The sequence below is a fragment of the Macrotis lagotis genome, chromosome 8, assembly GCF_037893015.1.
Source record: "Macrotis lagotis isolate mMagLag1 chromosome 8, bilby.v1.9.chrom.fasta, whole genome shotgun sequence".
Lineage (NCBI taxonomy): Eukaryota > Metazoa > Chordata > Mammalia > Peramelemorphia > Peramelidae > Macrotis > Macrotis lagotis.
This window is the reverse complement of record NC_133665.1, coordinates 129121668-129140032: the sequence shown is the minus strand read 5'-3', so window position 1 is coordinate 129140032 and position 18365 is coordinate 129121668. Positions and strand designations below refer to the sequence as shown.

The window sequence follows — 18365 nt, the reverse complement described above, 5'->3', positions numbered from 1 at the left end:
AATCTTCCTAGTCTTTAGTGATAATAAAGACTTATAGGTGCTTCCATATCTAAATTCTGGGCAGAAAATTGAAGACTTTAGGTGTCCAGGTTGTGCTTGATTTTTTTTTTAACATGACTGCTATTCAAAGGTTGAAACTTTGGAAAAGAACAGGACATGTGAAATAAACATTTGGTTAAAAAGATGGAATTAGAAGGCAAGATTTGGAATTTGAATCAATGTTTAACATGTCTTACTATGGTTGGATCCAATGAGAACCAGAAATAAAAATGTCTGGAGACCTGAAGAACTGATTAAAGAAGCTTTAAGATAGACATATAATTGTTAAGGCAGATATCATCCAGAGGAGCAGGTAGGACATAAGTAAAAGGCATCAGCAAAGTAGTTAATGGGAAACAATAGCCAACAAGAGAAACAGTAATAATTATGACAGATATATGTGTACAGAGTATTGAATAAATTAGATTTCCTAATAGATGCCTGTAAATATGTTGTCATTACAAATATGGGAACTAAAAGCAATTCAAGGTTATAAGTTATTCCACATGAACAGATTAAAATAAAATAGGCAATGGAATAACATTATAAATCACAAAGACATACTTTGTGTGAGAATCTGTGAATTGGAACTAGAGGTAAGGACAGCGTTGGGCATACTAGAGAATGAGTGAATATTAATAGATGGAGAATCAGAAGACATATTGCAATGGAAACATATGACTGGCCATTTGTCCATAAGGAAGAAATGCATGATGAATTCCAGAAATAGATCACAACAAACACTGAGGAAGGTAATATTGGTGATGAGGGATTTCAATAATCTGAATACATGCTGTCTCTCTTGAAATAAAAGAAGCTAACATAGCAATAAAAAAAGACTTGTGATGGAAAATGTTATTTATTTGTAGAGAAAGAACTAAATTGGAAGCATCTTCAGACTTATAGGGTGGAGCCAAGATGGTGACTTGAAGCTAGCATGCTTCCAGAGCTTTCCCATATATAATGCTAAATGCAATCTCTACAAAGACATTAAAGCTACAGATCCCATCAAAAAAAGGCAAGATTGAAACAAGTTTTCAACTGTAGACTTCATGGAGGATCTTCAGTGAAGTCTATCTCTTTGGGGGGAAAGCAGAAATGAAGCCCAGCAAGATCGGAGAGCAGGAAAACCAACTGGAGGCTTTTAGCTACAGTGCAGTCTGGATTCAGGCAACTAGACAACAGCACAGGTCCAGCAGCTAGATAGCAAACAAGCAGGGAAGGTCCTAACCTCTAGACAAAATCTTGGGAATAAACCACTGCATAAGTAGAGCCTAAACATAAAGGAGGAAACAAACCTCTCCATAGACATTTTGGTCAGTGAAAGGCCAGGGATCAGACCATAGCCCCAGCACAAAAACTTTGGATCTATACTCCCTATACACCAGGAGCAGGAGCAGAACTCAATCAATCAAAAGGAGTTAAAAAAAACCCTAAAAGAGTACTAAACATAGATAGCTACTATCCAGATAGAGATGATAAAAATGCCACAGAAGAAGAAAGCAATGACAAATTACCTTCATGGGAAGTCTCAAAGGAGTCTATGAATTGGATTCAAATCCAAAATATCATAGAAAAGTTTAAAAAAGAATTTAAAAACCAAAGAGAGGAATAGGAAAAAATGGAAAAAAAGAAATGAGAGACATGCAGGAAAATTTTTCATAATTGACCAAAAAAATCAACTCTTTAAAAGTAGAAATAATCAACTGCAAAAAAGACTAACTCTTGGAAAAATAAAATCAACCAACTGAAAAAGGAATACAACTCATTTAAAACTCAGAACAATTGGAAAGGGAATGCAACTTAGCAAAAAGTAAAATAACCAACTGGAAAAGGAAACACAACAGCTAAAGAAAATCCTAAAAATTAGAATTGGGCAAATAGAAACTAATGCATCTATACCAACTTTCCAACAAACAGTAAAAAGACTGAAAAAATTGAAAACAAAGTAACTTTTAGGGGAAAAAAAGACCTGGAAAATAGATCCAAGAGAAGATAATCTAGTCTATTAGAAAGACTAGATCAAAAAAAGAACCTGGAAAGTAGTTTTCAGGAAATTGGAAAACTCTACAAATATAGCAGAATAAGAAAACAAAATAACCCTTGAAAGAATACACAGTACATCTCCAGAAAGAGAGCCCAGGAGTAGAAACTTCAAGGACTATCATAGCCAAAATCCAGAATTCTTACATAAAGGAGAAAATACTGCAAGTCTGAAAAAAAGCAATTTAAATTCAAAGGAAGCTTAATCAGAATGCACAGGACTCCTACCTTCACCATTAAAGTATCAGAGGATCTGGATTATATTTCAGAGGGCAAAGAACTTGAATTGCAACCAAGAATTTACTACCCTGTAAAATTCAGCATATTCTGACAAGGGAAAAGATGTATGTTCAGTGAAATAGAGGAGTTCCAAAATTTCCTGAGGGAAAAAACATAACTGAACAGAAAATTAATTCAGTCTTCAAATTCAAGACTCAAGAGATGCATAAAAAGATAAACAGGGAAAAAAACAAAGTTTTTTTTAAATTGTACAACCTTACAAGAGAAGATAATACTTATAACTCTTGAGAATTGTATTTCTCTTAGGATAGTTAAAAGGTTGAATATAGGTGAAAAGATTGAAAATTAAGAAGCTATGGGTATGATTGGTTCCTGTCCTTTGCTATTGAAAAAAATCAAAATTACATCATTATGCTTGAAACAAATTACAGTACATTCAGTGATGGTTGATCAGACCAATATGAGCTCAGAATGTTCTACCACAGGTCAGGCACAAGGTGAACAACTGTGGTGTTTATTCTAAAATTTTGTATCTCATGTTTCCTTTGAGTTACTTTAATTCTACCTTGCTCATAGAACTCAGTACTTTCTCTGATGACGACACCCTATGCTGGATAGTCCTGTGCCAGTGTCTTCCATGCCTTGTAATCAATGCTAAAATTCTTGAGAGACCTTCAGAGTGTCCCAGTACTTAGAGTACTTAGATGCTATATATGTCATTAAATCAGAAGTGACTTTACATTATTAGATACTGTAGTTTGTAAGAAAAGCAGAGTGGAGACAAACTTAGAAAGGTAGAACATAAAGAGATTAAGAAGTGACCTTATCTTAATCCATACTTTAGTTAAGAAAGGTTTTAGTATCATGGTTGGAGTGCTAAAAGGACAGTGGGAGAGAGTGTACCAGATACTTTGGTCGGGGAGGGCTGTAGGTTTGGCATATTATAATGACAGAGTGAGAGATATACTTAGAGGGACTGGGCATTAAAATGCCATGAAGAGATATGCTTTTCTTGATGCTTTGGCTACAATTAGAGGGAGTATTGCTTAGGAGTGTGGTACAAATGGTTCATGAAATGATTTGACTTTTGCAAGATGCTTTGGCTCATGAAGATGGTGTGTCCATGGAGGATACTTAAAAAGGGGGTAAGGTATAAAGTGATAATTTGGTGTGATTCATGACTCTTGAAAAGTATATTTCTTTTTTTTTCTTTTTTTTAGGATTTTTTTGCAAGGCAAATGGGGTTAAGTGGCTTGCCCAAGGCCATACGGCTAGGTAATTATTAAGTGTCTGAGACCAGATTTGAACCCAGGTACTCCTGACTCCAAGGCCAGTGGAAAAGTATATTTCTAATGAGACAGAAGAGAGGAGGGTACTTAGTGACTATAGTAAATGCTGCTTATTAATCAACCATTGAGAATAGTATTTCTATCTGGTCAGATAAAAGGGGTATATTTTGACAAGGTATTGTAAGTACAAGACAGGGTTAAAACATAAAAACATTAAAAAGAAAGACTATACTAGGAGAAGGTTAAGCATTAGTGGATAAATAATACCAGGTGAAGAGACACAAAGACCTAGTATAGGAATGAGAAAGAAGAGAAGGTGTGAACACTGAGTAAATCCTATTCAATAGATTTGACTCAGAGAGGGAATAACATACATTCCCAATTAGGCTTAAAAATCTATTCTACCCCACAGGGAAGTAGGGGAGAGGAAAGGGAAAGTAAAGGGAAGAAGAGGCTGAAAAAAAAAGGAAGGTGAAGGTAAAAGTGAAAGTAAACTTAAAGTTGAAAAAAAAAAGAAAAGGGAGCAAAAAATAGGTGAGGAGGAATAAGAGGAAAGGAAAAAGGAAAGTACAAATGGGAAAAGATAACATGGAAATAAATTAGTAATCGAGTGTAGATGTGAATAGGATGAATTCTTCTTAAAACAGAAGAGGATAGTAGAATGGATTAAAAACAATATTCCTACAATATGTTGTTTACAAGAAACACATTTGAAGCAGTTAAAACTAAAAGGCTGGAGTGAAATATTTTATGCTTCAGTGTAAGTAAAAAAAAATCAGGGGATAGCAATCCTGATCTCAGATAAATCAAAAACAAAAATAGATCTCATTAAGAAGGATAAGAAAGGGGACAGAGCCAAGATAGCAACAGGAGAAGAGCCTCTCCTAGGTGTTCTCTCCATAATATTTCAAAAATCATAAAATTATGACTAACTAAATTTTTGAGAGACAGAACCCACAGAGGGATCCAGTGAGACAATTCTCCAGACCAAGGTAACCTGGAAAATAGTGGAAATGCTCCACAGGGTTAGAGGGGTGACCTGCTAGAGTGAAGGAACTTCAGCCTCCTAGAGGCAGCCCCAGGGCACCTGGAAGGTAGCTTACAACAGCGAAGTTTCCTGACCTACACCCTGGAGAGCACCTGGCACAACTTGGAAAATCAGTGGGGGACCTCTGTCAGGAGGAGCTCATGAAGCCTAGCCCTCAGGGCACTCAACGAGCAGTGATGGCCTTGGCAGCCCAGATTCAGGAAATGGAAGCAGGCAGAGCCTGTAAGCAGGAGCCCCCAGGCAACTGAGCCTTGAGTGATCACCTTACCAAAGGTAGGGGAGTGGAGAGAGACTTCTGAGGTCTGTCCTCTGTACCTGGAACAGGACTCTGGGGCTCTGACCACATTCAGATCCTGATCACAGTCTAGCCCTCCCCAAAGAACAGCAGGGCCCCCCCCATCTCAGCCCCATGGCAGAGGGGTGTGCTTGTGGTCATTCACAGACCAGGAGGGAAGACAGAGCTTCACACACTGAGATCCTTGTGTGTGTGTGTGGGGGTGTCCCAATAATACTCAAAAGCTCAGGAAGCACCCCAAAGCCAGGCACAGGCTGGGGATATGAGTAAACAGAGAAAAATAGGAATACCATTGAGAAATACATTGTCTATGATCCTAAGAAGGATCAAAATACTCAGTCTGAAGATGAGGAAGCCCAAGCTTCTGCATCTAAGAAAAACGGAAATTGGGCTCATGCTCTGACAGAGCCCAAAAAGATTTTGAAAATTAAGTAAGGGAGATAGAAGAAAAATTGGGAAAAGAAATGAGAGAAATGCAGGAAAAACATGAAAAAGAAGTCAGAAGCTTAGTCAAGGAGATCCAAAAAATGCTGAAGAAAATAACATGTTAAAAACCAGCATAAGTCAAATGGATAAAACAGTTCAAAAAGTTATTGAGGAGAAGAATGCTTTAAAAAGCAGAATTGGTCAGATGGAAAGAGAGAGAAGAAAGCTCTCTGAGGAAAACAAATCCTTCAGATGTAGAATGGAGCTAAAGGAAGCTGTTGACTTTATCAGAAGTCAAGACACAATACTTCAACACTAAAAGAATGAAAAATTAGAAGAAAATGTGAAAAATCTCAGTGCAAACACAATTGATCTGGAAAATAGATTCAGTTATTAAGATAATTTAAAAATTATTGGGATACCTGAAAGTCATCATCAGGACAAGATCCTTGACCTCATTTTAAAAAAAGTTCCTACAGGAAAATTGCAAAGATATCCTAGAAGTAGAGGGCAAAGTAGAAATTGAGAGAATCCACCAATCTCTCTGGAAAGAGATCCAAAAAAAAAGCAACCCCCAGGAATATTATAGCCAAGTTCTAGAACTCCCAAGTCAAAGAGAAAATATTACAAGCAGCCAGAAGAACACAATTCAAATATTGTGGAACTGCAGTCAGGATCACACAGGACTTAGCAGCAATTACATTAAGGGCTTATAGGGCTTGGAATATATTATTTTGGAAGACAAAACTCAGAATGCAACTGAGAATCAACTACCCAGCAAAACTGAGCATCCTCTTCCAGGGGAAAAGATGAACTTTCAATGAACCAGGGGAATTTCAATTGTTCCTGTTGAAACAACCAGAGCTGAACAGAACGTTTGATCTTCAAAAACAGGACTCAGGTAAAGCATAGATAGTGGAAGAGAAGGATAAATTATGAGGGACTTAATGATGATGAACTGCATGTATTCCTGCATAGAAAAATGATACTGATAATATTCATATAAATTTTCTCATTTAATAGAGCAAGTAGAAGAAGCTTTCATAGATGAAGCACAGGAGAGAGCTGAATTTGAAGATATAATATATTGCAAAAATGGAGTAATTGGCTAAAAGGGAAATGTAATGGAAGTAAGAGAAAGGAGAGGTGGAATAGGTTAAGATATTTCATATAATAAAATTTTTTTAAATTGCAATGAGCTATTGCAATGATATGGAAGGGGGAAGGCAAAGGGGAATGAGGAAACCTTTCCTCTCAACAGAGGTGAGTCGGAGAGGAAACAGCATATATACTTAATGGGGTATAGACATCTAGAGTAAAAAGAGAAGGGGGACAGAGGGACAGGGGTGTGTGAGTGATGGAGGAGAGGGTGGACTGTGGGGGAGAGTGGTCAGATATAACTCATTTTCTTTTTTACTTCTTGCAAGGGGCTGGGATTGGATGGCCTGTCCAGGAACACAGGGCTGGGTGGTTGCTGGGCTTTAGGGGTGGTATATGGGCTCAGGGCCTCTTGGCCCCAGGGCTGGTGATCTCTGCTGCACCACTCAGCTACCCTACAGCACATTTAAGAGAGGGACAGAGTGAAAGGAGAGTGAAAATATAGTATATGGTAGTGGGGAGGTATGGATGGAGGGAGCTGTGATCAGCAATGGCAACAGTGGAAAAATATGGAAGTAGCTTTTGTGATGGACTTATTATAAATCCACCTGTGATAGAGCTGGTGGTGTTGGAACACAGACTGAAGCACATTTAAAATTTTTTTTAATTTTTCTCTCTTTCCTTACTTTATTGTTCATGTGGGTCTATATTTTTTGGGGGGGAGGGGTATTATGTTTACTCTTAAACAAGAATAATTTAGTAATGTATAAAAAAAATTTGTACAAAAATAAAAAAATATATAAACAAAAAAAAGAAGGCAAAGAAAAGAAACTATATTTTCTTAAAAGGCACCATAGGCAATGAAGTTATATCCTTATTAAATAAATCCAAATAATTAGAGAAATTGAGACTTAGACAGCAAAACTTTAATGGAAGAACTCAACCCCCTTCTCTAAGAACTAGATAAATCTAACCACAAAATAAACAAAGAGGAAGTTAAGAAGGTAAATAAAATCTCAGAAAGCTGAATGGGGTTAGAAAAGAATATACTTTTTTTTCTGCAGTACATGGCACTCATACCAAAATTGACCTGTACTACTGCATAAAACATTACAATGCTCATGATGCATTAAAAATTAAATTCAATTAAGGGCCATGGAAAGATAAACCAAAAATTAATTGGAAACTAAATACCTTAATTAAAAAAATCATAGTAATAATCATTTCATCCAAGAAAATAATAACAATGAGACATCATGCCGAAATTTATTGGATACAGCCAAAGCAGTTTTTAGGAAGAAATTTTATCTCTAAATGTTTATATGAATAAAACTGGCAAAGAGGAGATCAGTGAACTGGGTATGTGACAAAAAAACTAGAAAAAGAACAAATTAAAGTTCCCCAAATAAATACCAAATTAGAAATTCTGAAAATCAAAGGAGAGATTGATAAAATTGAAAGCAAAAAACCATTGATCTAATAAATAAAAATAAGAAAATAATAAATCTAATAAATAAAACTAAATAAAACTGGTTTTAAGAAAACCCCAATAAAAAAATCCAATTGGGAATGTAAGTTATTACCCCTCTGGGTCAAATCTATTGAATAGGATGTACTCAGTGTTCACACCCTCCCTTCTTTCCGATTTCTATACTAGGATTTTGTGTCTCTTCACCTCGTATTATTTATCTATTAAATTCCCAGCCTTCTCCTAGTATAGTCCTTCTTTATATGTTTTTATTGTTTTAACCCTGTCTTGTACTTACAAGAATTTGAAGAAATTAGAATTGTCAATGAGGAAACAAAACTTTCACTCTTTGCAGATGATATACTTAAGAGAACCCTAGAAAATTTTGAAAAGGAAAAATATTTAAAACAATCAACAAATTTGGCAACGTAGCAGGAGATTAAAAAAAACCCCACAAAAATCCTCAACATTTATATATATGAACAACAAAACCTAGGGGCAAGAGATAGAAATAGAAATTCTATTTAGAGGGAATCTACCTCCCAAGACAAACCCAGAAACTATATGAACACAATTATAAAGCACTTCTCACACAAATAGTCAGTTCTAAACACCTGGAAAAAATGTCAGCTGCTCATGGTTAAGTTGAGTTAACACAATAAAAATGAGAATTTTATCCCAATTACTTATTCAGTACCATACCAATCAAACTACCAAATAACTATTTTACTGAGCTTGAAAAAATAGTAACAAAATTCATATGAGGCAACAAAAGGTCAAGAATATTAAGTGATATGTTGGGAAAAAATATAATGGAGGGGGGGGTCTTGCTCTACTAGTTCTAAAACTATCCTATAAAGCTGTAGTCATGAAAACTGCCTGGTACTGGTTAAGATAAAGAGTAATGGACTAGTGATTAGATACATACAAAAGAAACAGTTGTAAATGACTATAGTAATCTATTTTTGACAAACCCAAAGACATTAACTTCGGGGTAGGAACTCATTATTTAACAAAAATTGTTGAGAAAACTCAAAAATAGTATGACAAAAACTAGGCATAGACTCATATCTTACACCTCATTCCAAAACAATATCAAAATGGGTACAGGATTTAGACATTAATGGTGATAGCATAGACCAATTAATAGATAAGTCATACTCTGTCAGATATAGGGAAAGGGGAGGAATTTATGACCAAACATGAAATAAAGTACATTATAACTTGTAAAATGGATAACTTTGACCATATTAAATTAAAAAGGTTTGCATGGGGGAGGAGCCAAGATGGTGACAAGAAGGGATCAAGTCTTAGGAGCTCTCTGATAAAACTCATCAGCTAAGAACTCTAACTAAACTTTCGAGAGACAGAACACACAAAGGGACCCAGTGAGGCAGTTCTCCTACTAAAAGAAACCTGGAAAACAGCAGAAAGGCTCTGCTCCCCAGGATGGGAGAGGCGGCCTGCCACAGGGGTGGCCCCCAGAGCCAAAGAACTTCAGCCTCCTGGAGGCAGCCCCAGGGTGCTGGGAGTCACAGCTCACAGCAGCGGGGGAGTCTCCTGAGCTGTATCCCGAGGAGCACCGGGAATAAAGTGGGGGAACAGCGGGGGACCTCTGCCAGAGCGAGCACGCGGAGCCCAGCCCTCGGGGCACACAGGGAGCAGCTTGGTCTTTCTGCAGCCCAGAGCCAGAAACAGAAGCAGGCAGAGCTGGTAAGCAGGAGCCCCCAGGGCATGAGCCCATTGAGCTGAGGGAGGGGAGTGAAGAGAAACTGTGAGCTCTGTCCTCTGCCCCTGGAACAGGACTTTGGGGCTCTAACCACATTCAGATCCTGATTGCAGTCTAGGCCCCCCCATAGAACAGCAGGGGCCCCTCCACCTCAGCCCCATGGCAGAGGGAGGTGCTTATGGTCATTCACAGACCAGGAGGGAGGACAGAGCCTCACACACTGAGACCCTTGTGGGAGTGTCCCAAAAGCTCAAGAAACACCCCAAACCAGGCCCAGGCTGGGAAAATGAGCAAGCAGAGAAACAAAAAGAAGACTATTGAGAAATATTTTGCAAATGAGCCCAAGAAGGACCAAAATACTCATTCTGAAGTTGAGAAAGCACAAGCTCCTGCATCTAAAGACTCCAAGAAAAACAGAAATTGGGCTCAGGCTATGACAGAGCTCAAAAAAGACTTTGAAAATCAAATGAGGGAGTTGGAAGGAAAAACTGGGAAAAGAAAGGAGAGAGATGCAGGAAAAACATGAAAATGAAGTCAGCGGCTTAGTCAAGGAAATCCAAAAAAATGCTGAAGAAAATAGCATGCTAAAAACCAGCTTAGGTCAAATGGATAAAACAGTTCAAAAAGTTATTGAGGAGAAGAATGCTTTAAAAAGAAAAATTGGCCAGATGGAAAAAGAGATAAGAAAACTCTCTGAGGAGAACAAATCCTTCAGACAAAGAATAGAATTCAGGGAGATTGATGAATCTGCCAGAAATCAGGAATCAATACTTCAAAACCAAAAAAATGAAAAATTAGAAGAAAATGTGAAATATATCATTGAAAAAACAACTGATATGGAAAACAGACTTAGGAAAGATAATTTAAAAATTATTGGAAGACCTGAAAGTCATGATCAGGAAAAGAGCCTTGACATCATTTTCAAAGAATTACTACAGGAAAATTGCCCTGATATTCTAGAAGCAGAGGGCAAAATAGAAATGGAGAGAATCCACCGATCCCCCAGAGAAAGAGATCCCAAAAAACCAACCCCTAGGAATATTATAGCCAAGTTCCAGAACTCCCAAGTCAAAGAGAAAATATTACAAGCAGCCAGAAGGACACAGTTCAAATATCGTGGAGCTGCAATGAGGATCACACAGGACTTAGCAGCAACTACATTGGAAGCTCATAGGGCTTGGAATACAATATAGCAGAAGGCAAAAGAGGTTAGAATGCAGCCAAGAATGAACTACCCAGCAAGGGTGAATGTCCTCTTCCAGGGAAAAAGATGGACTTTCAATGAACCAGGGGAATTTCAAAGGTTCCTTTTGGAATGGCCAGAGCTGAACAGAAGGTTTGATCTTCAGATACAGGACTCAGGTGAAGCATGGAGATTGGAGGAGAGGGGGGAAATATGAGGGACTTAATGAGGATGAACTGCATGCATTCCTGCATAGAAAAATGACACTGATAATACTCATATGAACCTTCTCAGTTAATAGAGCAGGTAGAGGGAGCTTTTATAGTTGAAGCACAGGAGAAAGCTGAATTCGAAGATAAAATATGGTGTAAAAATCTAGTCAATAGAAAAAAAGGGAAATGGAATGGGAGAAAGAAAAAGGAGAGGGGGGAATAATCCAAGATATTTCACATAATAAGATTTTTTTTATTACAATGAGCTATTGCAATGATATGGAAGGGGGGAGGCAAGGGGGAATCAGGGAACCTTTGCTCTCATCAGAGATGGCTAGGAGAGGAAACAGCATATATACTCAATGGGGTATAGACATCTGGAGTAAGAAGGAGGGGGGAGCAGGGGGAAGGGGTGGGGATGTGAATAAAGGAGGAGAGGATGGACCACGGGGGGAGAGTGGTCAGATATAACACATTTTCTTTCTTACTTCTTGCAAGGGGCTGGGATTGGAAGTCCTGCCCAGGACCATGGGGCCAGGTGGATTCTGGGCCTAAGGGGTGGTATGGGGGCCCCAGGACCAGGGATCTGTCTGCTGAGCCAATCAATGACCCTACAGCAGAGTCAGAGTGAAAGGAGAGAGAAAATAGAGTACATGGTAGTGGAGAAATAAGAAAGGAGGGAGTTGCCATCAGCAATGGCAATGTTGGAAAAATATGGAAGTAACTTTTGTGATGGACTTATCATAAAGAATGTGATCCACCCATGACAGAGTTGTTGGTGTTGGAACAAAGACTCAAGCACATTTCTTGTTATTATTATTTGGGGGGGGGGGTTGCAGGGCAAGTGGTGCTGGGTGGCCTGCCTGGGGCCACATAGCAGGGTGATCTTTGGGTGTCGGGGGCTGGATTTGGACCCAGGTGTTCTTGGCTCAAGGGCCAATGCTCTGTCTGCCACCCAGCCACCCCTACTATTATTACTATTTTATTTTATTTTGGGTCTTTTTTTCCTTTTTTTTTTTTTTTGTGGTTTTTGCAGGGCAGTGGGGATCGGGTGGCTTGCATGTCACATGGCTGGGTGATTGTTTAGTTTATGAGGCTGGATATGGGCTCCGGTGCTTGTGGCTCCAGGGCTGGTGCTTCGTCCATTGCGCCACCTGGCCATACCTACAATTATTACTATTACTTTTTTTTTTATTTTAATTTTTTTTCTCTCCCCTTTACTTTTTTTCGCCCAAGCAAGTCTTTCTATATTCATGGGGGAGGAGGGGTATTTTGTTTACTTGTAAACAAGAATATTTTAGTAATGTAAAAAAAGTTGTACAAAATGGGAATAAAAACATAAATTAAAAAAAAGGTTTGCATTAAGGAAACAAATGCTACTAAGATTAGAAGGAAAACAGAAAGCTGTAAAACAATTTTCACAGCTAGAGATTCTGATAAAATACATAGAGAATTGAATCAAATTTATAAGGTTACAAGTCATTCCTCAATTGATAGTCAAAGGATATGAACAGGTATTTTTCAAACTTCCAAAAAATTTAAAACTATATACAATCATATGAAAAAGTGCTCTAAAGCATAACTGATTAGAGAAATGTAAATTAAAACAACTATGAAGTTTCACCTCACACCTGTCAGATTGGCTAAGATGACAAAAAAGGGAAAATGATCAATGTGAAGTGGTTGTAGGAGGACTGGGACATTAATTCATTGTTGGTGGAATTGTGAAGTAATCCAACCATTATGGAGAGCAATATTGAACTATGTCCAAAGAGTAATAAAACTGATCATACCCTTTGACCCAGAAAAACCAGCAATATATCTGAAGAAATCATAAAAAATAGGAAACATCACACATGTTTCAAAATATTCACACAAAGCTTCTTCTTTTTTTTTTTTATTGTGGCAAAGAATTGGAAATTAAAGGGATGCCCGACAATTGAGGATTGGCTGAACACTGCAGACCAAAGCATACTATTTTCATTTTTAAAATTTGTTCTTGTTTTTTTCTTTCTCATTTTTTTCCTTTTCTTTTGATCCTTTTTGCACAACATGACTAACATTGAATATGTTTTAACATATGTACATGTATGACCTATATAAGATTAATTGCTGTCTTGAGGAGGAAAGGAAGAGAGAAAAGGGAAAAAATTGGAACTATTTTGATGATGTTCTTGTCAATTTAATGCATTTGAGCAATTAAGTATATAAAACAAATTTTAGAAAAAGAAGCTAAGAAATTCTTGTCTCAATTTAATGGTAATTAATGTATGTAGAATGTAGAGAAATAACAAGATTAATTTTCAAGAGCTCAATTTTGATAATGAAGAGCTTGATGTCAAAGTAAAAATGACAAAAACTTATCACAGTGGCTAGCAGATAGTATAGGTTGAATAAATGTTTATTGAGTGACTACTGCACTGCTTGTAAATGGTTGTTGTGGTTAGGCACAGTTCCTGTTTGGTCTGGGACCTAAGAAATTATACTGCCTAAAGCTTAACCATGAAGAAAACATGCCACTATGAAGGAAGTCTGTCTGGGATTGAGTGGTTAGAACACATTGGACTATAAGAGTACCGAGCTGGCAGAAAATCATTTCACTGACATGGCAGGCAAAGAGGCCAAATAATTTAGGGTGTGTTCAATATGACCTCCACAGAAGTAGAGTCATTCAGGCTTCAAGACTCAGGGAACTATATCCTTACCTTGACTGGAGCTCAGATCAATGCATCTCTGTGAATCTGACTCACTGAAGGGGATGTTTATACTCCCCAATATTCCATTTTAAAGACCAGATCCTTGAGTCAAGGTAAATTGAGGACAAGGGCTGAATAGTAGCTTCCATTTTGTAAGCCTTGTTTACAAGGGTGAGGAAAGCTTCTGACATGCAGTCAAGCCTTTGAGCCAAGGGAGGAGGCAACAAAAAAGTAGTTTAAGAAGCTGGCAATCTATTCCTTTTGGCAAAATAAGTTCAAACAGGGTAGTGACCTAAGTGGAATTGCTACTAGTCAGCTCTTTAAGAGAAGGTAAGGAAGGAAAAAAACAGGAAAAGAGAATTGTTCCTAGGAGCATTGAGACATAACAATGTAGGCTCTAATTTATATGAAGTATCTGATGCCTTGAAACAACAGGTTCCAGACATTGGCAACCTGGCAATCACACAGTATGATCTTTCCTACACTATGTCAACAAATGGAGAAAGGATGTCTACTTCTTTTCTCTCATGTAGCCATAAGGATCTTAAGTATTGCCATCTCTATTAAGTTATAACATTGTGATGTAATGACATGCAATTGGGTACCTTTTGTTGCTATCCATTTCTCCAGTGCTGAAGCAGTTGGTTGCTTTGAATGTCATAATCAGGGCTATAATGCTACTATTAGGAAACACCTCTTTCTTCACTCCTTGTCCTCTTTGGGAGATGGAGGTATTGTTTCCTTATGGCAGATTAAAAGAAACACTCTTGGGACAGATGGGGTGATGATAATGGAAGATATGAAACTTCAAAAGATTAATACCTGATGGAGATAATTGGAAATTTGGATCTGATCCAATTCTCTCTATTTTATTTTATTTTTTAAAATTATAGAATTATTTTATTTGTTTTCCAGTTTTATACAATAGTAGTTTCAATTAATCATTTTTACAAGGTTTTGAATTTTTTTTCCTTTCCCTCCCTTCCCTCCCTCCTCCCCCCCAACAGAAGGCACTCTGATATAGTCTTTACATTTGTTTCCATGCTATGCATAGATCAAAATTGAATGTGTTATCTCTTTTTTTTAAAGAGATGATGAAACTGAGGCCCAGGGAAGAGAGTGATTTATCAAAATCACAAATGTACTAAATAGAAAAGTAAGAAATTCAATCTAGGTTCTCTTATTCTAAATTTATAATTTTTTCCATTGCACCATGCTACAGTAATTATAGAAACACAAAAAATATTTTGGTTAAAAAAATTTCAGAGAATTAAATGATTTGAAGGCACTTTGGCTGTTGGACATTGAAGTACTCTTCTACAAGGTTAAATTTAATTTAAGGATATTTATATATGTGTATATTTACATATATTTATGCATATGTATATCTAAGAGTGACATTTATATAGAACTTGAGTGTCTTCATATAATTACATTACTGAGCCTGTAATAAGTAGTCATTAATGTGATTAGCAAATATAATATTAATAGTACTGGAGTACTAGGCAAAACTGTAATACTACCACAATAACTGTAAAGTGTTTTAAAATTATCTTCATCCTGAATTTTACATGAAGAGTGAAGGTGAGTAATGTATTATTTGTTGAATTTTTATTACTGCCTTCATTTTATAAGTAAAGACATTGAGATATACGAGAATAAGATAAATTAGCTAGAGTCAAATTGTAGTAAGGAAAAGATCTGAAGGGCACATTCAGACATTTTTTATTTTTGAGATGGTCAAGGTAGAAACTTGTTTTACTTGATTTATTTGTAACAGGTTTTGTTTTTCTTGCTTCCCCAAAGAAGAAGAGAAGATAAGGGAGGAAGAGAATGCAGACATGAAAATAATATATAACTGAATTTATTTAAAAAGTAGTTGCAACAATAGTCTTCAACTTCAGTTGGAAGAAACCACATCCAAAGACAATAGGACCACTCTATTCTTGTACTATAAGAAATACATAGCTGAGAGAACCTGGAGTGAAGTACAGTGGCTTCCTGGCAGTTTGCCATGAGAATGATACCATGAGAAAGAAACAACTACTTTTTTCAACTCTAAGATGAAACATAGACACAACACACTTCCACATGGAACTATACCCATGTATTTCATGTAGACCATAATAGAGAATAACTATCAGGAAAGAATTGGAAAAGTTTTATGACCCTTTGGCAACAATAGTAATATTGTTTTTTTTTCTTTTTTTAATTTATTTTTTATTCTCATTTTGTACAAATTTTTTTTACATTAATAAAATATTCTTGTTTACAAGTAAACATCATACCCCCCCCCCCCCCATGAATATAGATAGACTTGCTTGGGCAAAAAAAAAGTAAAGGGGAGAGAAAAATTAAAATTAAAAAAAATAATAGTAATAATTGTAGGTATGGCCAGGTGACGCAATGGATGAAGCACTAGCCCTGGAGCCACGAGCACCCGAGCCCACATCCAGCTCCGTAGACCCAACAATCACCCAGCCATGTAAAATGCAAGCCACCCGATCCCCACTGCCCTGCAAAAACCAAAAAGAAGAAAAAAAAGACCCAAAATAAAATAAAATAGTAATAATAGTAGGGGTGGCTAGGTGGCAGAGCATTGGCCCTTGAGCCAGGAGCACCTGGGTCCAAATCTGGCCCCAGACACCCAAAGATCACCCTGCTATGTGACCCCAGGCAGGCCACCCAGCACCACTTGCCCTGCACCCTCCCCCAAATAATAATAACAAAAAATGTGCTTGAGTCTTTGTTCCAACACCAACAACTCTGTCATGGGTGGATCACATTCTTTATGATAAGTCCATCACAAAAGTTACTTCCATATTTTTCCAACGTTGCCATTGCTGATCACAACTCCCTCCTTTCGTATTTCTCCACTACCATGTACTCTATTTTCTCTCTCCTTTCACTCTGACTCTGCTGTAGGGTAGCTGAGTGGCGCAACAGACATATCCCTGGTTCTGGGGCCAAGAAGCCCTGAGCCCCCATACCACCCCTTAGGCCCAGAATCCACCTGGCCCCATGGTCCTGGGCAGGACTTCCAATCAGCACCTTGCAAGAAAGAAAATGTGTTATATCTGACCACTCTCCCCCCATGGTCCATCCTCTCCTCCTTTATTCACATCCCCACCCCTTCCCCCTGCTCCCCCCTCCTTCTTACTCCAGATGTCTATACCCCATTGAGTATATATGCTGTTTCCTCTCCTAGCCATATCTGATGAGAGCAAAGGTTCCCTCATTCCCCCTTGCCTCCCCCTTCCATATCATTGCAATAGCTCATTGTAATAAAAAAAATCTTATTATGTGAAATATCTTGGAGTATTCCCCCTCTTCTTTTTCTTTCTCCCATTCCATTTCCCTTTTTTTCTATTGACTAGATTTTTACACCATATTTTATCTTCGAATTCAGCTTTCTCCTGTGCTTCAACTATAAAAGCTCCCTCTACCTGCTCTATTAACTGAGAAGGTTCATATGAGTATTATCGGTGTCATTTTTCTATGCAGGAATGCATGCAGTTCATCCTCATTAAGTCCCTCATATTTCCCCCTTCTCCTCCAATCTCCATGCTTCACCTGAGTCCTGTATCTGAAGATCAAACCTCCTGTTCAGCTCTGGCCATTCCAAAAGGAACCTTTGAAATTCCCCTGGTTCATTGAAAGTCCATCTTTTCCCCTGGAAGAGGACATTCAGCCTTGCTGGGTAGTTCATTCTTGGCTGCATTCTAACCTCTTTTGCCTTCTGGTATATTGTATTCCAAGCCCTATGAGCTTCCAATGTAGTTGCTGCTAAGTCCTGTGTGATCCTCATTGCAGCTCCACGATATTTGAACTGTGTCCTTCTGGCTGCTTGTAATATTTTCTCTTTGACGTGGGAGTTCTGGAATTTGGCTGTAATATTCCTAGGGGTTGGTTTTTTGGGATCTCTTTCTCAGGGGGATCGGTGGATTCTCTCCATTTCTATTTTGCCCTCTGCTTCTAGAATATCAGGGCAATTTTCCTGTAGTAATTCTTTGAAAATGATGTCAAGGCTCTTTTCCTGATCATGACTTTCAGGTATTCCAATAATTTTCAAATTATCTTTCCTAAGTCTGTTTTCCATATCAGTTGTTTTTTCAATGATATATTTCACATTTTCTTCTAATTTTTCATTTTTTTGGTTTTGAAGTATTGATTCCTGATTTCTGGTAAATTCATCAATCTCCCTGAATTCTATTCTTTGTCTGAAGGATTTGTTCTCCTCAGAGAGTTTTCTTATCTCTTTTTCCATCTGGCCAATTTTTCTTTTTAAAGCATTCTTCTCCTCAATAACTTTTTGAACTGTTTTATCCATTTGACCTAAGCTGGTTTTAGCATGCTATTTTCTTCAGCATGTTTTTGGATTTCCTTCACTAAGCTGCTGACTTCATTTTCATGTTTTTTCCTGCATCTCTCTCCTTTCTTTTCCCAGTTTTTCTTCCAACTGCCTCATTTGATTTTCAGAGTCTTTTTTGAGCTCTGTCATAGCCTGAGCCCAATTTCTGTTTTTCTTAGAGTCTTTAGATGCAGGAGCTTATGCTTCCTCATCTTCAGACTGAGTATTTTGATCCTTCTTGGGCTCAT

The 18365-nt window shown here is 37.6% G+C and overlaps 1 protein-coding gene across 1 annotated transcript in view; it reads left to right on the top strand.

The window, feature by feature from the left end:
- The first annotated feature begins 1137 nt into the window (after nt 1-1137).
- NINJ1 (ninjurin 1) overlaps nt 1138-18365 on the top strand; it is a 99546-nt gene continuing 82318 nt past the window's right edge. Inside the window, exon 1 of the mRNA XM_074199036.1 lies at nt 1138-1209. Coding sequence (XP_074055137.1) covers nt 1138-1209 — 72 coding nt within the window. The remainder of the gene's footprint in view (nt 1210-18365) is intronic.